This window comes from Triticum aestivum, chromosome 6B (assembly GCF_018294505.1).
Source record: "Triticum aestivum cultivar Chinese Spring chromosome 6B, IWGSC CS RefSeq v2.1, whole genome shotgun sequence".
Taxonomy (NCBI): Eukaryota; Viridiplantae; Streptophyta; class Magnoliopsida; order Poales; family Poaceae; genus Triticum; species Triticum aestivum.
In genome coordinates this window covers 670,818,947-670,836,424 of record NC_057810.1, presented here as the reverse complement: position 1 = coordinate 670,836,424, position 17,478 = coordinate 670,818,947, and the positions used below count along the sequence as shown (strand labels likewise).

General features: G+C 44.5%; 1 protein-coding gene across 1 annotated transcript; it reads left to right on the top strand.

The window, feature by feature from the left end:
• Window positions 1–3,087: 3,087 nt before the first annotated feature.
• Window positions 3,088–7,948, top strand: LOC123139060 (uncharacterized). The gene is made up of 2 exons (XM_044558877.1): window positions 3,088–4,127; window positions 6,110–7,948. Exons 1-2 carry the CDS (start codon window positions 3,088–3,090, stop codon window positions 7,749–7,751), a joined length of 2,682 nt encoding a protein of 893 aa, XP_044414812.1. The 3' UTR covers window positions 7,752–7,948.
• The last annotated feature ends 9,530 nt before the right edge of the window (window positions 7,949–17,478 follow it).

The following is a 17,478-nucleotide window of genomic DNA, read 5'->3' as shown; positions in this document are numbered from 1 at the left end:
CAATAAGTGGACATTGGTGGGCCATCCTGCAAATTTGAAAGAAAAAAATCTGACTGTTAGTTCAATTGATTAGTAATAATTGCAGCAAATAAATCATATGAATGAATCCTAAAAGTGACTGATGAAGTAAAAAGGCACTTGTGCTATGCCCCATAATATAAAGTGTGTAGTAAGTGGTTTTTTAGGCAAAGCCATTCACCGAGCTTTATTAGTTAGACAAAACAGTTACATCTCTCATGAGACACTCCAGAATGAAACTCAGGGGATTAACATCTAAAAAAAAAGAATTACGCAAAGAAAAAAAATCATACCAAGTTCATGTGCCGCCACATTGACCTCTCTATTACAATACTCAATTGAAATCATATCAAATCCAGTCCACTTGATATCCCAATCATCATATATGGCTGACATCCTTCATCGTTGACCACCTGCATGCAGTAAATGAATAGCCGCTAATATGTTGTGCAAGCATCAAACCTTCTATGAAAGCATATGATTCTGTTAAGCAGTTTAATAACATGTATTTTAAAACAAAGATGTAAGCAATCGTCCAGCTTTAAACTAATAAAGCCCACTAAGGCAGAGTACAAATAACCTCGTCCAACAAAATAAGAGACATGAACAAGTCTAGGTGAAACGAGCAGATAAGTCAAGTAAGGTTACAGGGCCACCATCAACAAAAGAAGAGCACCAAGCTCGGGGAATCAGCGGAAGACAGAACGCCCTATGTCGCAACGTTCAACGTCCTGGCAATGGAGTGGATTTGACGAAGCTTTTTTATTGCCTTTTTTTGCGGGGTAGAAGCTTTTTTATTGCCAGCTGCATCCCTTGAGCATCTCGATAATTCCCCAACGACATCCATTACTGCGAATATGCCAAAGCGACTGCAATAGCGCCCCAACGCAACGCCACATAACAAGCTTAAAAGATCCACGGAGATAGGATCTCCAAGCGTTCACCTCTAGACAAAGGCTTCCAACTCATACCCACCGCTTTCCTGACGGTGCCCCAGGCAAAGCAAGCAAGTGGGCATCAAAAGAAAGCATGATTGGCGTCTTCCATGCCGGCACAGATAGCACAATTGCCGTCGGAAGGGCCATTCCGTTTGGCAACGTAGGTTTATTCCTAAACATTTTCCATAGAAAGATTTTGAGTTTGAGCGGAGCTCTGGCTTCCCATAGGCCCCTAGCTACGTCAAGCGTAGGACCCTTGGTTAGCTTAGCATCCAACAACTTGACCGAGAATTGGCGGGAAGCAATGAGGTGCCAAGACACTGAATCCACGACATTAAAAAGGGTAATGTGGGAAAACCTACCGCACAACACATTCCACCGGGCGCTTTCATCAGGTGTGAATGCACGTTGGAACGCAATGTATGGAGGGGAAGAGCGAAGGGCCTCGGCCACCAAAAGGTCAGGGATTAACCACAAGAGAAAACAGACCCTGAAAATCTTTTAAAGCGGATCTAGACCAATCTAAAAATCAAACCAAAAACGGATCAACTTCCCATTTTTAACCTCGAATTTGGCCCCTGGGGCAAAGGCTGGTTTCACTGTCTGGATCCCGTTCCAGAACAGTGACCCATGAGCCTTAGACTCGAAAAAAGGAGTCGTGGCCTCGTGGGGGCAATATTTCGCTTTTAGGAGGTCAGCCCAAAGCCCCTTAGCATCTACGATAGCTTACAGACCTACTTGGTCAGGAGGGCTACATTCATAAGTTTGGAATTGAGTTATGAACATGTCAATATTCTTCTAATAACAAATGTGACTGACTCATAGAAATGCCCAGTCAAAAATGTACCCCCTCTGTGTAAACAAATGTAAGACATTTTAGGTCACTACTTTAGTGACCTTTTCGAAAATGAGGATTACCCTCGGTCTCTGCATCAAGCGATGCATACAACCATACTACTTTAGTGACCTAAAACGTCTTATATTTGTTTACATAGGAGTATTTAACAAGTCGGCTGATTAATTCTAATGGTTTCCTGAAGTAATTTCCAACTATGTTATAACAAGTTGAGGTATAAATCTTCACGCAAAAAAAGAGGGCTATACCTATGAAATATGATTTGAGTTTTTACTTGTTGGCATCCACAAAGGTGAATCATTATATCAGAAATATGACAATGGTATTAATCTAACACCTATCCATTCCATGCTACTAAAGTGACTAAGCAAGAGAACATGTCATTAACAGATTTCATGGGAAAGGGACGATAGGCAATCATTACCGGAGACAACCTACTCTTAATTCTTTCAAAAAAAACAACCTACTCTTAATCGATACAATATCAAGCAAATACGACCAAAATTGGAGGTGCAACCAAAATAAGGAGGGGCTGTGGTGGACAGTACCTCTACAAACATAGAGGAGCCTAAATCCACATGCCCATTGGTCATTGCCACATCTCAACGTCGTAAACCTTGGCGGTGAAACCTCTGACCTCAACGCCTTTTTGTCCAGAGTTAACCTTTTGGGGAGGGGTTATTTTTGGTTGAGTCTTGTCAAAGGGGTCACAATTAGCATAAATGTACAACATTTATCAATTTACACGGCTAGCTGATGCTGCTGGGTTGGAAAGACCATCTCTGCCTGACAAAACAAGCTGGGGAATAATGAGCTTTGAATAAGACCATGCAGTGAAGACATCCTTTGATGCCTGCTAGCTAGGGTCCATATAATTATAGCACGCACCCGCTGCCAACGCAACAAAGGGGTTGGGAGATCGCTGGATTTGAGGGCCATGAGTTGAGTTGAGTGCCATCTACAAACAAATATTCCCAAATACTCACAATTTTAGTGCAAAACAAGTGTATATGTGACAAGAGGAATTTAAACCCGGCGTGCAGACAATGGTGACTTGAATGAGACTCCCGATGGAATGGCCCGGAATAAAGTCTAAAATAAGATGGCTTGATCAAGTAATGCCATGATTGGGACACACGCACACACGATGCAGCATCTATGCCATGCTTAATTACGCTTGCTCGATGGTGCTAGGAGCTAGCTCTACAAACACACTTCCTTAGCTAGCTCTATAAATACACTTTCCCAGAGCTCCACCGAGTAAGTAGAGCAGCCATGGCGCCCGCCGACGAAAATGCTGCCGGCAGCCACAAAATTGCCGGCCGCAACGACAACAAAAAGGCTGCGATGACCGCGGAGTTCCAGCTGAAGAAGTACCTGCTGCTGCTGGCCACCCTGGTGGCGACGGTGACCTACGTGGCGGGGCTCAACCTGCCGGGGGGTTCCTGGACGGAGGACGCTCCCGGCGGGCAGGTGGCCGGCGAGTCAATTCTCCGGGAGACCTACTACTACCGCTACATCGTCTTCTACTACTGCAACGCCGTCTCCTTCGCCGCGTCGCTCGTGGTCAGCCTCCTCCTCCTCGTGCTGCAGGAGGAGGGCGGCCCCTGGCACGGCTCGCTCCGGGTGATCATGGTGATCGACCTGTTCGGCCTGATGGGGGCCTACGCCGCTGGGAGCAGCCGCGACAAATTCACCACCGTCTGCGCCGCCGTGATGGTGGCTGGCCTCACCGCCTACGTCACTGTCGCCTTCCTCTGCTACGTCGTCTTCCTCTTCTGCTACAAAAAAGAAGAGAGTCAACATCAAGCGACGGCCAACAAAAACGAAGAGAGTCAAGAAAAAGAGAAGGCGCGCCTGGCCGCCTACAAAAAAGATCAAGTCGCAGAGCACGAGATCCTGCTGGTGCTCGCCATCTTCGTGACGACCGTCGCATACGTGGCCGGGATGAACCCACCTGGAGGCTTCTGGCGGAGCACCGAAGAGGGCCACCACACCGGCGGCGATCCGATTCTGCAGGGAGGCCACTCCGGCCGCTACAAGTCCTTCTTCTTCTTCAACACCACCGCCTTTGTCGCGTCCCTACTCGCCATCATGCTCATCCTCGACTACAAGAAGCTCAACATCACCATCTGGGGCAAATTTGACACAGGGCGCAGCGGGCTCTATCTATCCCTCGTCATGGCGATCGTCGGCCTTGGGGGCGCCTACGCCGCTGGGAGCTGCAGGGACCCTGAGAGCACCGCCTATGTTGTGTCCTTAGGGGCAGCTGTTCTGGTCTACCTGACTCTTACAAAAGCCTTCTCTAATTCTAGGTACGTGTTTCCTTGGCTTGGTACATCATTGGCACACTTAGTTAATTTTCTTTTTGAAAAAAACACATAGTTAATTTTAGGTTCAAATTTTTTTGTTCTGCAATATTGATGACTTGCATAAATTTTTCTTCCTTCATAGATGAGATCAAGTAATAAAACTACACGATTCATCCATACATATAGGCTAACTTTATCTCTACCTTAATCATACGGTGGGTCCAGATTATAAGGCTTGAGATCTACCCAAATAACAAAAGTGTATACTAGTACATGTATACAACAACTATTTGGTGGATATATAATACACAACTCCATTGCTTTAGCGAAACCATTTTATATATCAAGATCGGAATACAAATAAAAATATCCAAATGCAATGTGAAGTCTATAAATAGCTAATTTTTGACTAAGTAGTATAAGTTAGGTTTAGGAATACTAATCTATTTATATATACCAAATTTGAAAGAAAAAAATAAAAGAAATCTAGCTAATAGATTTCTGTAAGCACTTTATGTACGCTTTGCATCAATACATAACAAGTTTAGAAATAAATTAAAATTACATAAAAAATAGAACTTGCGTTAAAAGTTATTTAAGAAACATGATTCAAAATAACAAAAAGAGGAAAATTGACAATTTCCTTTTGGGATAAAAACAAAAAAGGTTTGCAATTCAGGTTTCATATGAACTCCATGCAAAGTCTAGAAATAGCTAAATGTTAAGTTAATAATATATAAACATTTTACATTAGATTTATGAAATAAAGATCTAATTTTATATAGAAAATTAAAAATAACAATATAAGAAAACTTGCATATAGATTTGTGTATATGCACTTTATGACTTGCACAAATAGATACATTATATCAAATAAACTAATATTTTTATAAAAATAAGTTGGACTCAAAGTTATTCTAGAAACACAATTCAAGTAAAAAATAGATGAAATTTGAAGGTTTGGTTGTTTTTATATGTAGTCCATATAAAGTTCATAAATAATTAAACTTCAACATACATTATATATATAAATTAGCAGTGTGGCAGTAACCTGAGAGAGAGAGAGAGAGAGAGAGAGAGAGAGAGAGTTTAGCAACCTTTTGTGAATATACACTGGCATATGCATTGCTTTTACATGGGAAAACGCCATTAACGATGAGAATATAATAAATATGCATGGAACATGTAGAGGCATGTCACTATATAAACAAAAAAAGTACATCCATCAATATTTCAGTTAGTTATTGTTAGAAAATTTCCCAAAAAATATATGTAAAAAGGTTGATACTTAGAGGTGTACGTGAGGAAGGGTCTAAGAGACAATGTTAGATATTAGTTTGACAGCTTATGATTTTGAATGATATTCCACAATCCTTTGACACTCTGTTGTCACATGTCAAAATCCTAATAAGTAAAATTATTTTTTATTATTCTTTTTACAAAAAAATAATTATGTTTAAGCAAATTAAATGAAAAATAGCTTGCGCGGGGCAAATAACTGTTAGGAGGAATAATAGCTAAGAAGTCTTTCCAATGATACATCTGGGCTACATGGTTGCATTTTGAAATATTCTAATGCCACAGGACATCTCAAAATTGACACAAATATAGAACATTTAACAAATCTAGCAGCACAAACGTGTGGGTCACTCTGTTTGTTTCATAGAAAAGAATATACTCAACTCCAGTAAACAAAATAGTACGTAGGAGTAGTAAATTTCTTTTGCACCCATAATCCCACTTAGAACATTTTGTGTTGGTTTTTTAGACATGATAAAACAATACGCGTAATTTTCAAGAACACATATGTAGCAGTACGTCATGCTAGCCTCAACATATGTCCAGTCCGAGTCTCGACTAATCTGGCTTTGTGTGTATCATTTAGCACTGCAGATATAAGTCCACTTGTAGTTAATTAAATCATAGCTCTCCATGCATGTATATGCCTCTAACTATATATCTGTCTATAATGCATGGATTCACAGACCACGAGGCAACAAGGGAAAGAATGACGGAAAAGAAGAACTCAACAAGGCAAAGAATGACGGAAAAGAAGAAATCAACAATGCAAAGAACGACGGAAAAGAAGAAGCCGACAAGGCAAAGAATGGCGGAGAAGAAGAGGCAGAGAATGTCAGAAAAGAACAAGTCAACAAGGCTCGCGAGTTTATTCAGTTGCTTGCTGTACTTGCGTCGACCATCACTTATCAAGCTGGACTTGATCCACCAGGAGGCCTCTGGCTGGAGAGTGGGGAAGGACATACCGTTGGAGACTCGATACTCCTCACCACACACCCAATACGGTACAAGGCCTTCTTCTATTCCAACTCGGTGGCCTTCGTGGCGTCCTTGGTCATCATCGTCATGCTGCAGAGCGAGGCGCTAATTAGGCACCACATACTGGAGGCTGCCATGATACTAGACCTGTTCAGCCTCATGGGCGCATACGCCGCGGGGAGCTGCCGAGACACGAGCACCTCCGTCTACATCGTGGCCATTGCCGGCGCCGTCCTGATCTACGTGGTGATCCACATCGTCTTCTTCACGCTCGACCATAGAGATATGAAGGACGATGTGTTGGACAAGTACCGTGAGGTGTTGCTACTCCTGGCGATCTTGGCCGCGAGCATCACCTACCAAGCCGGGCTGACCCCGCCGGGCGGCTTCTGGGAGATGGATGACGAGCAGCATGGGCACCACGCCGGCTTCTCGGTCCTCCAGGACAAGTACCACCGCCGTTACAAGGCCTTCTTCTACTGCAACGCGGCGAGCTTCATGGCATCCGTGGCTCTCATCATCCTCCTCGTGAATCCCACCCTGTACAGGCCGGGCATACGGTGCTACGCCCTCTTCGTGTGCATGGTGGGGGGCATGTTCGGCCTCATGGGTGCCTACGCTGCGGGGAGCTCCCTGCACCTCCGAGCCTCCATCATCGTCTTGGTATTGGTTGCTATGGTGTTTGGTTTTGTAGTCTTTCTGGCACTGAGAGACTCCTACAACCGGAAGCAAAAGCAACCTGAACAAGGAGTTCATGTGGCCGACGATGCGGCCAAGGACAAGCAACCTGCACAAGGAGTGCAAGGAGATCCTGCGGCCGGCGATGTGGCCAAGGACCAAAAGAAACCTGCACCTGTGGCTGACAACAAGGCCATATACCTGATGCTGATAGGGATACTGGCTGCCAGTGTGACCTACCTGACCGGACTGAAACCGCCCGGCGGCCTGTGGAGGGACGACGACCATGGGCATTCCGCTGGCAGCCCGATCCTGTACGACATGGACAGGCGGCGGTACATGGTCTTCTTCTACAGCAACTCCACCTCGTTCATGGCTTCCATCATCGTCATCGTCGTCCTGCTGAGGCGGCTTCTGCAGAACAACAAAGGTCCGATTCATATTTCATTGGACACGGTGATGGTACTGGACATGCTCGCCCTCCTGGTAGCCTACGCCTCAGGCAGTGCACGGAAGTGGGGCACATCTAGGAACGTCATCCTGCTGCTCCTCCCCATAGTGATCTTCCTAGGGCTTCTATTCCGCTGCAAGAATAACGACCGTGACAAGCGAGGAGCCACTAAAACTCCGAACCCTGATGATCACCGCTCCACTCTCGCTACACCACACTGATCACCTGAATTTAATCATTTGCTTCCAGTTTCAATTGATGTACCACGTACAAGCCCCGTGTATCGCGTTCTCTCTCCCAAAATGTATTCTCTGCTTTCTACAAATGTATTGTATATTTCTGTATGAAGGATCTTCATACTAGTATGTTCCTAAATAAAATAATTGAGAGGCAAAAGAACCATTATATCTATTTTCAATCTTGCACGTAGTTGTGTTGAGCAGTTGAGTTGCAGAGTTCTATACTCCGAATACACATAATCAAACTCAAGTCACAAAAATAGCTTTGAATTTTGCCTCTCAGCTTGATATGATAACAATAATCAATAAAAGTTTCTGTTATCTGAATAAAGAAACGCAAGTAAAAGTAGGACATATGTAACGCCTGAATTAGGACTAGTTTCGGGAATTAAGATATAGTAGGAATACGTTTTATCAAAAAAAAAAAATAGAAGTTGGGATATTACACAGAGTGGCGTAGCCAGTATTACGAATTTAGGTGCACAGAGCTCTTCGGAACTCTGTCCCACAAAGTCATAATTTATCTTCATCTTTCAAGTCTCTGTCGAAGTGTGCAGTCCAAATTCCACACAAAATTGCAATCCAATTAATGATTCATTGTTTTACATTTACAAACAATAAATTGTACCAGGACACTACAAAAAAAAGAGCAAGAGAAAAGGGGGAAAACGCATAGGAGTACCTCTCTGTCTCCTAGGGTTAGCTTCTTCCCTGGAAGGGGGCAGGCGCAGCCTCACACGACGCGTGCCGCCACGCCGACCACCGGTGACCGGTCACAGCAGGGGCGGGCTACGGGAGTCTCCCGCTGCCGTGCGGCGACGTGGTCTTCCGGTCTAGCTTATCGCCTCGCCGGTCGTCCGTCGCCCCGTCGGCCTCAAACTCGTGTCTCTGAAAAGCGGCGGCGCTGTGGCTGGAGCTCCAGCCCAGTAGCCGAACATCTGGGGAGTTGCAGCCCAGCCGATGGGCTTTTCTGTTTTGTTTGGGTCAGCTCCTTAGTTAAATGGGCTCCATTGTGCATTTCGCATGTTAATCTTGCACTGGGAGGAAATATTTCCATATGTACCTTTTTTTTTGTTTCCATATGACACAATCCTACCATTCGTAAGGAAAAAAAAACCATGATCAAATTCTTCCAAAATACCGTTGAAAATCCTTTGAATCAAAGAGGCTCCAAGTAAGGAAAGGGGTCGAGCACTACAATAAGGATGCTGATTCTTCATGAACGATTTTGACAAAAAGTTTGCATAAAGAAGGTACAGTGTAGTGCCAAACAAGACACTTCCTTTCACTTATTCCGGTCTGCAGTCAAGCAGTGTAAAAATGTGGAACAAAGAATATGTTGGAAAATGCCCTAGAGGCAATAATAAATTAGTTATTATTATTATATTTCCTTGTTCATGATAATCGTTTATTATCCATGTTATAATTGTATTGATAGGAAACTCAGATACATGTGTGGGTACATAGACAACACCATGTCCCTAGTAAGCCTCTAGTTGACTAGCTCGTTGATCAATAGATGGTTACGGTTTCCTGACCATGGACATTGGATGTCGTTGATAACGGGATCACATCATTAGGAGAATGATGTGGTGGACAAGACCCAATCCTAAGCCTAGCACAAAGATCGTGTAGTTCGTATGCTAAAGCTTTTCTAATGTCAAGTATCATTTCCTTGGACCAAGAGATTGTGCAACTCTCGGATACCATAGGAATGCTTTGGGTGTACCAAACATCACAACGTAACTAGGTGGCTATAAAGGTGCACTACGGGTATCTCCGAAAGTGTCTGTTGGGTTGGCACGAATCGAGACTGAGATTCATCACTCCGTGTGACGGAGAGGTATCTCTGGGCCCACTCGGTAGGACATCATCATAATGTGCACAATGTGACCAAGGGGTTGATCACGGGATGATGTGTTACGGAACGAGTAAAGAGACTTGCCGGTAACGAGATTGAACAAGGTGTCGGAATACCGACGATCGAATCTCGGGCAAGTAATATACCGCCAGACAAAGGGAATTGAATATGTGATTGATTGAATCCTCGACATCATGGTTCATCCGATGAGATCATCGTGGAACATGTGGGAGCCAACATGGGTATCCAGATCCCGCTGTTGGTTATTGGCCGGAGAGTTGTCTCGGTCATGTCTGCATGGTTCCCGAACCCATAGGGTCTACACACTTAAGGTTCGATGACGCTAGGGTTATAGGGAATGTTTGTATGTGGTTACCGAATGTTGTTCGGAGTCCCGGATGAGATCCCGGACATCACGAGGAGTTCGGGAATGATCTGGAGGTAAAGATTTATATATGGGAAGTCCTGTTTTGGTCACCGAAAAAGTTTCGGGTGCTATCGGTAACGTACCGGGACCACCGGGAGGGTCCTGGGGGTCCACCAAGTGGGGCCACCGGCCCCAGAGGGCAGCATGGGCCAAGTGTGGGAGGGGACCAGCCCCAGGTGGGCTGGTGCGCCCCCCACCAGGGCCCAAGGCGCCTAGGGTTTGGGGAGGGGCGCCTCCACCTTACTTGGGGGGCAAGTTTCCCCCTCTCCCCCCCTTGGCCGCCACCCTAGATGGGTTTTGGGGCTGCCACACCCCTTGGGGTGGGAACCCTAGAGGGGGCGCAGCCCCCTCCCTCTCCCCTATATATAGTTTGGGGCTGCCAACACAAGAGTTTTGACCTCTCCCCGGCGCAGCCCTACCTCTCTCCCTCCTCGTCTCTCGCGGTGCTTGGCGAAGCCCTCCTGGAATACCATGCTCCTCCATCACCACCATGCCGTTGTGCTGCTGTTGGACGGAGTCTTCCCCAACCTCTCCCTCTCTCCTTGCTGGATCAAGGCATGGGAGACGTCACCGGGCTGCACGTGTGTTGAACGCGGAGGTGCCGTCCGTTCGGCACTAGGATCTCTGGTGATTTGGATCACGATGAGTACGACTCCTTCAACCCCGTTCTCTTGAACGCTTCCGCTTAGCGATCTACAAGGGTATGTAGATGCACTCTCCTTCCCCTCGTTGCTAGATTACTCCATAGATTGATCTTGGTGATGCATATAAATTTTTTGATTTCTGCTACGTTCCCCAACAGTGGCATCATGAGCTAGAACACAAGTTGTTGTGGGCGTTGATTTTGTTCAATATGCTTACTGTTACTAGTCCAATCTTGTTTCGACGGTATTGTGGGATGAAGTGGCCCGGACCGACCTTACACATACACTTACGCGAGACAGGTTCCACCGACTGACATGTACTTGTTGCATAAGGTGGCTAGCGGGTGCCAGTCTCTCCCACTTTAGTCGGATCGGATTCGATGAAAAGGGTCCTTATGAAGGGTAAATAGCAATTGACATATCATGTTGTGGTTTTTGCGTAGGTAAGAAACGTCCTTGCTACAAACCCATGGCAGCCACGTAAAACATGCAAACAACAATTAGAGGACGTCTAACTTGTTTTTGCAGAGTATGCTATGTGATGTGATATGGCCAAAAGAATGTGATGAATGATATGTGATGTATGAGATTGATCATGTTCTTGTAATAGGAATCACGACTTGCATGTCGATGAGTATGACAACCGGCAGGAGCCATAGGAGTTGTCTTCTTTATTGTATGACCCGCGTGTCAATGAACAACGCCATGTAATTACTTTACTATATTGCTAAACCGTTAGCCATAGTAGTAGAAGTAATAGTTGGCGAGACAACTTCATGGAGACATGATGATGGAGATCATGATGATGGAGATCATGGTGTCATGCCGGTGACGATGATGATCATGGAGCCCCGAAGATGGAGATCAAAAGGAGCAAAATGATATTGGCCATATCATGTCACTTTTTGATTGCATGTGATGTTTATCATGTTTATGCATCTTATTTGCTTAGAACGACGGTAGTAAATAAGATGACCCCTCATTAAAATTTCAAGAAAAGTGTTCCCCCTAACTGTGTACCATTGCGAAAGTTCGTTGTTTCGAAGCACCACGTGATGATCGGGTGTGATAGATTCTAACATTCACATACAACGGGTGTAAGCCAGATTTACACACGTGAAACACTTAGGTTGACTTGACGAGCCTAGCATGTACAGACATGGCCTCGGAACACAAGAGACCGAAAGGTCGAGCATGAGTCGTATGGTAGATACGATCAACATGAAGATGTTCACCGATGATGACTAGTCCGTCTCACGTGATGATCGGACACGGCCTAGTTGACTCGAATCATGTAATCACTTAGATGACTAGAGGGATGTCTATCTGAGTGGGAGTTCATAAGATGGACTTAATTATCCTGAACATAGTCAAAAGGTTTTTGCAAATTACGTCGTAGCTCGCGCTTTAGTTCTACTGTTTTAGATATGTTCCTAGAGAAAATTTAGTTGAAAGTTGATAGTAGAAATTATGCGGACTAGGTCCGTAAACTGAGGATTGTCCTCATTGCTTCGTAGAAGGCTTATGTCCTTAATGCACCGTTCGGTGTGCTGAACCTCGAACGTCGTCTGTGGATGTTGCGAACATCTGACACACACGTTTTGATAACTACGTGATAGTTCAGTAATGTTAAACAATTTAGAGTTGAGGCACCGAAGACGATTTCAAAACGTCGTGAAACATATGAGATGTTTCGAGGGCTGAAATTGGGATTTCAGGCTCATGCCCACGTCAAGAGGTATACGACCTCCGACGAGTTTCTTAGCCTGCAACTAAGGGAGAAAAGCTCAATCGTTGAGCTTGTGCTCAGATTGTCTGAGTACAACAATCACTTGAATCAAGTGGGAGCTGATCTTCCAGATGAGATAGTGATGTTTCTCCAAAGTCATTGCCACCAAGCTGCTAGAGCTTCGTGATGAACTATAACATATCAGGGATAGATATGATGATCCTTGAAATATTCGCGATGTTTGACACCGCGAAAGTAGAAATCAAGAAGGAGCATCAATTGTTGATGGTTAGTGAAACCACTAGTTTCAAGAAGGGCAAGGGCAAGAAGGGATACTTCATGAAATGGTAAATCAGTTGCTGCTCTAGTGAAGAAACCCAAAGTTTGAACCCACCCGAGACTAAGTGCTTCTGTAATGAGGGGAACAGTCATTGAAGTAGAACTACCCTAGATACTTGGTAGATGAGAAGGCTGGCAAGGTCGATAGAAGTATATTGGATATACATTTTGTTAATGTGTACTTTACTAGTACTCCTAGTAGCACCAGGGTATTAGATACCGGTTCGGTTGCTAAGTGTTAGTAACTCGAAATAAAAGCTATGGAATAAACGAAGACTAGCTAAAGGTGAGCTGACGATATGTGTTGGAAGTGTTTCCAAGGTTGATGTGATCAAGCATCGCACGCTCCCTCTACCATCGAGATTGGTGTTAAACCTAAATAATTGTTATTTGGTGTTTGCGTTGAGCATAGACATGATTGGATTATGTCTATCGCAATACGGTTATTCATTTAAGGAGAATAATGGTTACTCTGTTTATTTGAATAATACCTTCAATGGTCTTGCACCTAAAATGAATGGTTTATTGAATCTCGATCGTAGTGATACACATGTTCATGCCAAAAGATATAAGATAGTAATGATAGTACCACCTACTTGTGGCACTGCCATGTAAGTCGTATTGGTATAAAACGCATGACGAAGCTCCATGTTGATGGATCTTTGGACTCACTCGTTTTTGAAAAGTTTGAGACATGCGAGCCATGTCTATTGGTGTATATGCATGAAGAAACTCCACGCAAATGGACCATTTGGACTCACTTGATTTTGAATCACTTGAGACATGCAAATCATACCACATGGGCAAGATGACTGAAAGCCTCGTTTTCAGTAAAATGGAACAAGAAAGCAACTTGTTGGAAGTAATACATTTTGATGTGTGCAGTCCAATGAGTGCTGAGGCACGCATTGGATATCGTTATGTTCTTACTTCACGGATGATTTGAGTAGATACTGAGTATATTTACTTGATGAAACACAAGTCTGAATTATTGAATGGTTCAAGTAATTTTAGAGTGAAGTTGAAGATCATCATGACAAGAGGATAAAATGTCTATGATATGATCATAGAGATGAGTATCTGAGTTACGAGCTTTGGCACGCAATTAAGACATTGTGGAAATTGTTTCACAATTAATACCGCCTGGAACACCATAGTGTGATGGTGTGTCCGAACATCATAGTTGCACCCTATTGGATATGGTGCATACCATGATGTCTCTTATCGAATTACCACTATCATTCATGGGTTAGGCATTAGAGACAACCGCACTCACTTTAATAGGGCACCACGTAATTCCGTTAAGACGACACCGTTTGAACAATGGTTTGGAGAAACCTAAGTTGTCGTTTCTTAAAAGTTTGGGGCTGCGACGCTTATGTGAAAAAGTTTCAGGTTGATAAGCTCGAACCAAAGCGGATAAAATGCATCTTCATAGGACACCCAAAACAGTTGGGTATACCTCCTAATTCAGATCCGAAAGCAATAGGGATGGTTTCTTGAATCTGGTCCTTTCTCGAGAAAAGTTTCTCTTGAAAGAATTGAGTGGGAGGATGGTGGAGACTTGATGAGGTTCTTGATGAGGTTATTGAACCGTCACTTCAACTAGTGTGTAGCAGGGCACAGGAAGTTGTTCCTGTGGCGTCTACACCAATTGAAGTAGAAGCTTATGATAGTGATCATGAAGTTTCGGATCAAGTCACTGCCGTAGCTCGTAGGGTGACAAGGATGCGTACTACTTCAGAATGGTACAATAATCCTGTCTTGAAGGTCATGTTGCTAGACAACAATGAACCTACGAGCTATGGAGAAGCGATGGTGGGCCCATATTCCGGCAAATGGTTAGAATCCATGAAATCTGAGATAGGATCCATGTATCAGAACAAAGCATGGACTTTTGTGGACTTGCCCGATGATCGGCAAGCCATTGAGATAAATGGATCTTTAAGAAGAAGATGGATGTGGACGGTACTGTCACCGTCTATGAAGCTCGACTTGTGGAGAAGAGTTTTTCACAAGTTCAAGGAAGTTGACTACGATGAGATTTTCTCATCCGTAGCGATGCTTAAGTCCGAAGGAATCATGTTAGCATTAGCTGCATTTATGAAATCTGGCAGATGGATGTCAAAACGAGTTTCCTTACCAGTTTTCATAAGGAAAGGTTGTATGTGATACAATCAGAAAGGTTTTGTCGATCCTAAGGATGCTAAAAGGTATGCTAGCTCTAGCGATCCTTCCATGGACTGGAGTAAGCATCTCGGAGTTGGAATATACACTTTGATGAGATGATCAAAGATTTTGGGTTTATACAAAGTTTACGAGACTTGTATTTCCAAAGAAGTGAGTGGGAGCACTATAGAATTTCTGATGAGTATATGTTGTTGACATATTGTTGATCAGAAATGATGTAGAGTTTCTGGAAAGCATATAGGGTTATTTGAAAAGTGTTTTTCAAGGAAAACCTGGATTAAGCTACTTGAACATTGAGCATCAAGATCTATAGGGATAGATAAAAAATGCTTAATGGTACTTTCAAATGAGCATATACCTTGACATGATCTTGAAGGTGTTCAAGATGGATCAGTCAAAGAAGGAGTTCTTGCTTGAGATGTAAGGTATGAAGTAAAGACTTAAAGCTCGACCACGGCAGAAGAAAAGAGAGAAAGGACGAAGGTCGTCCCCTATGCTTTAGACGTAGGCTCTACAGTATGCTATGCTGTGTACCGCACCTGATGTGTGCCTTGCTACATACCTGGCAAGAGGGTACAAAGGTGATCAAGGAGTGGATCACCAGATAGCGGTCAAAGTTATCCTTAGAGGAATAAGGATATGTTTCTCGGTTATGGAGATGATAAAGAGTTCGACGTAAAGGGTTACGTCGATGCAAGCTTTAACACCTATCTGAATGACTCTGAGTAGCAAACCGGATACGTATAGTGGAGCGACCATTTGGAATAGCTCCAAGTGGAGAGTGGAAGCAGAATTTACAATATGACCTAGAGATTTGCAAAGTACATACGGATCTGAATGTTGCAGACCCGTTGACTAAAACCTCTCTCACAAGCAAAACATGATCAAACCCCATAACTCATTGAGTCTTTATCACATGATGATGTGAACTAGTTTAGTGACACTAGTAAACTCTTTGGATGTTGGTCACATGGCGATGTGACCTGTCAGTGTTAATCACATGGCAATGTGAACTAGATTATTGACTCCAGTGCAAGTGGGAGACTGTTGGAAATATGCCCTAGAGGCAATAATAAATTAGTTATTATTACTATATTTCCTTGTTCATGATAATCGTTTATTATCCATGCTATAATTGTATTGATAGGAACCTCAGATACATGTGTGGGTACATAGACAACACCATGTCCCTAGTAAGCCTCTAGTTGACTAGCTCGTTGATCAATAGATGGTTACGGTTTCCAGACCATGGACATTGGATGTCGTTGATAATGGGATCACATCATTAGGAGAATGATGTGATGGACAAGACCCAATCCTAAGCCTAGCACAAAGATCATGTAGTTCGTATGCTAAAGCTTTTCTAATGTCAAGTATCATTTCCTTAGACCATGAGATTGTGCAACTCCCGGATACCGTAGGAATGCTTTGGGTGTACCAAACGTCACAACGTAACTGGGTGGCTATAAAGGTGCACTACGGGTATCTCCGAAAGTGTCTGTTGGGTTGGCACGAATCGAGACTGGGATTTGTCACTCTGTGTGACAGAGAGGTATCTCTGGGCCCACTCGGTAGGACATCATCATAATGTGCACAATGTGACCAAGGGGTTGATCACGGGATGATGTGTTACGGAACGAGTAAAGAGACTTGCCGGTAATGAGATTGAACAAGGTATCGGAATACTGACGATCGAATCTCGGGCAAGTAATATACCGCTAGACAAAGGGAATTGAATACGGGATTGATTGAATCCTCGACATCGTGGTTCATCCGATGAGATCATCGTGGAACATGTGGGAGCCAACATGGGTATCCAGATCCCGCTATTGGTTATTCGCCGGAGAGTTGTCTCGGTCATGTCTGCATGGTTCCCGAACCCGTAGGGTCTACACACTTAAGGTTCGATGACGCTAGGGTTATAGGGAATGTTTGTATGTGGTTACCGAATGTTGTTCGGAGTCCCGGATGAGATCCCGGACGTCACTAGTAGTTCCGCAATGATCCGGAGGTAAAGATTTATATATGGGAAGTCCTGTTTTGGTCACCGGAAAAGTTTCGGGTGCTATCGATAACGTACCGGGACCACCGAGAGGGTCCCGGGGGTCCACCAAGTGGGGCCACCGGCCCCAGAGGGAAGCATGGGCCAAGTGTGGGAGGGGACCAGCCCTAGGTGGGCTGGTGCGGCCCCCCCACCAGGGTCCAAGGCGCCTAGGGTTTGGGGAGGGGGGGCCTCCACCTTACTTGGGGGCCAAGTTTCCCCCTCTCCCCCCTTGGCCGCCACCCTAGATGGGTTTTGGGGCTGCCGCACCCCTTGGGGTGGGAACCCTAGAGGGGGCGCAGCCCCCTCTCTCTCCCCTATATATAGTTGAGGTCTTTGGGGCTGCCAACACAAGAGTTTTGACCTCTCCCCGGCGCAGCCCTACCTCTCTCCCTCCTCGTCTCTCGCGGTGCTTGGCGAAGCCCTGCTGGAATACCATGCTCCTCCATCACCATCATGCCGTTGTGCTGCTGCTGGA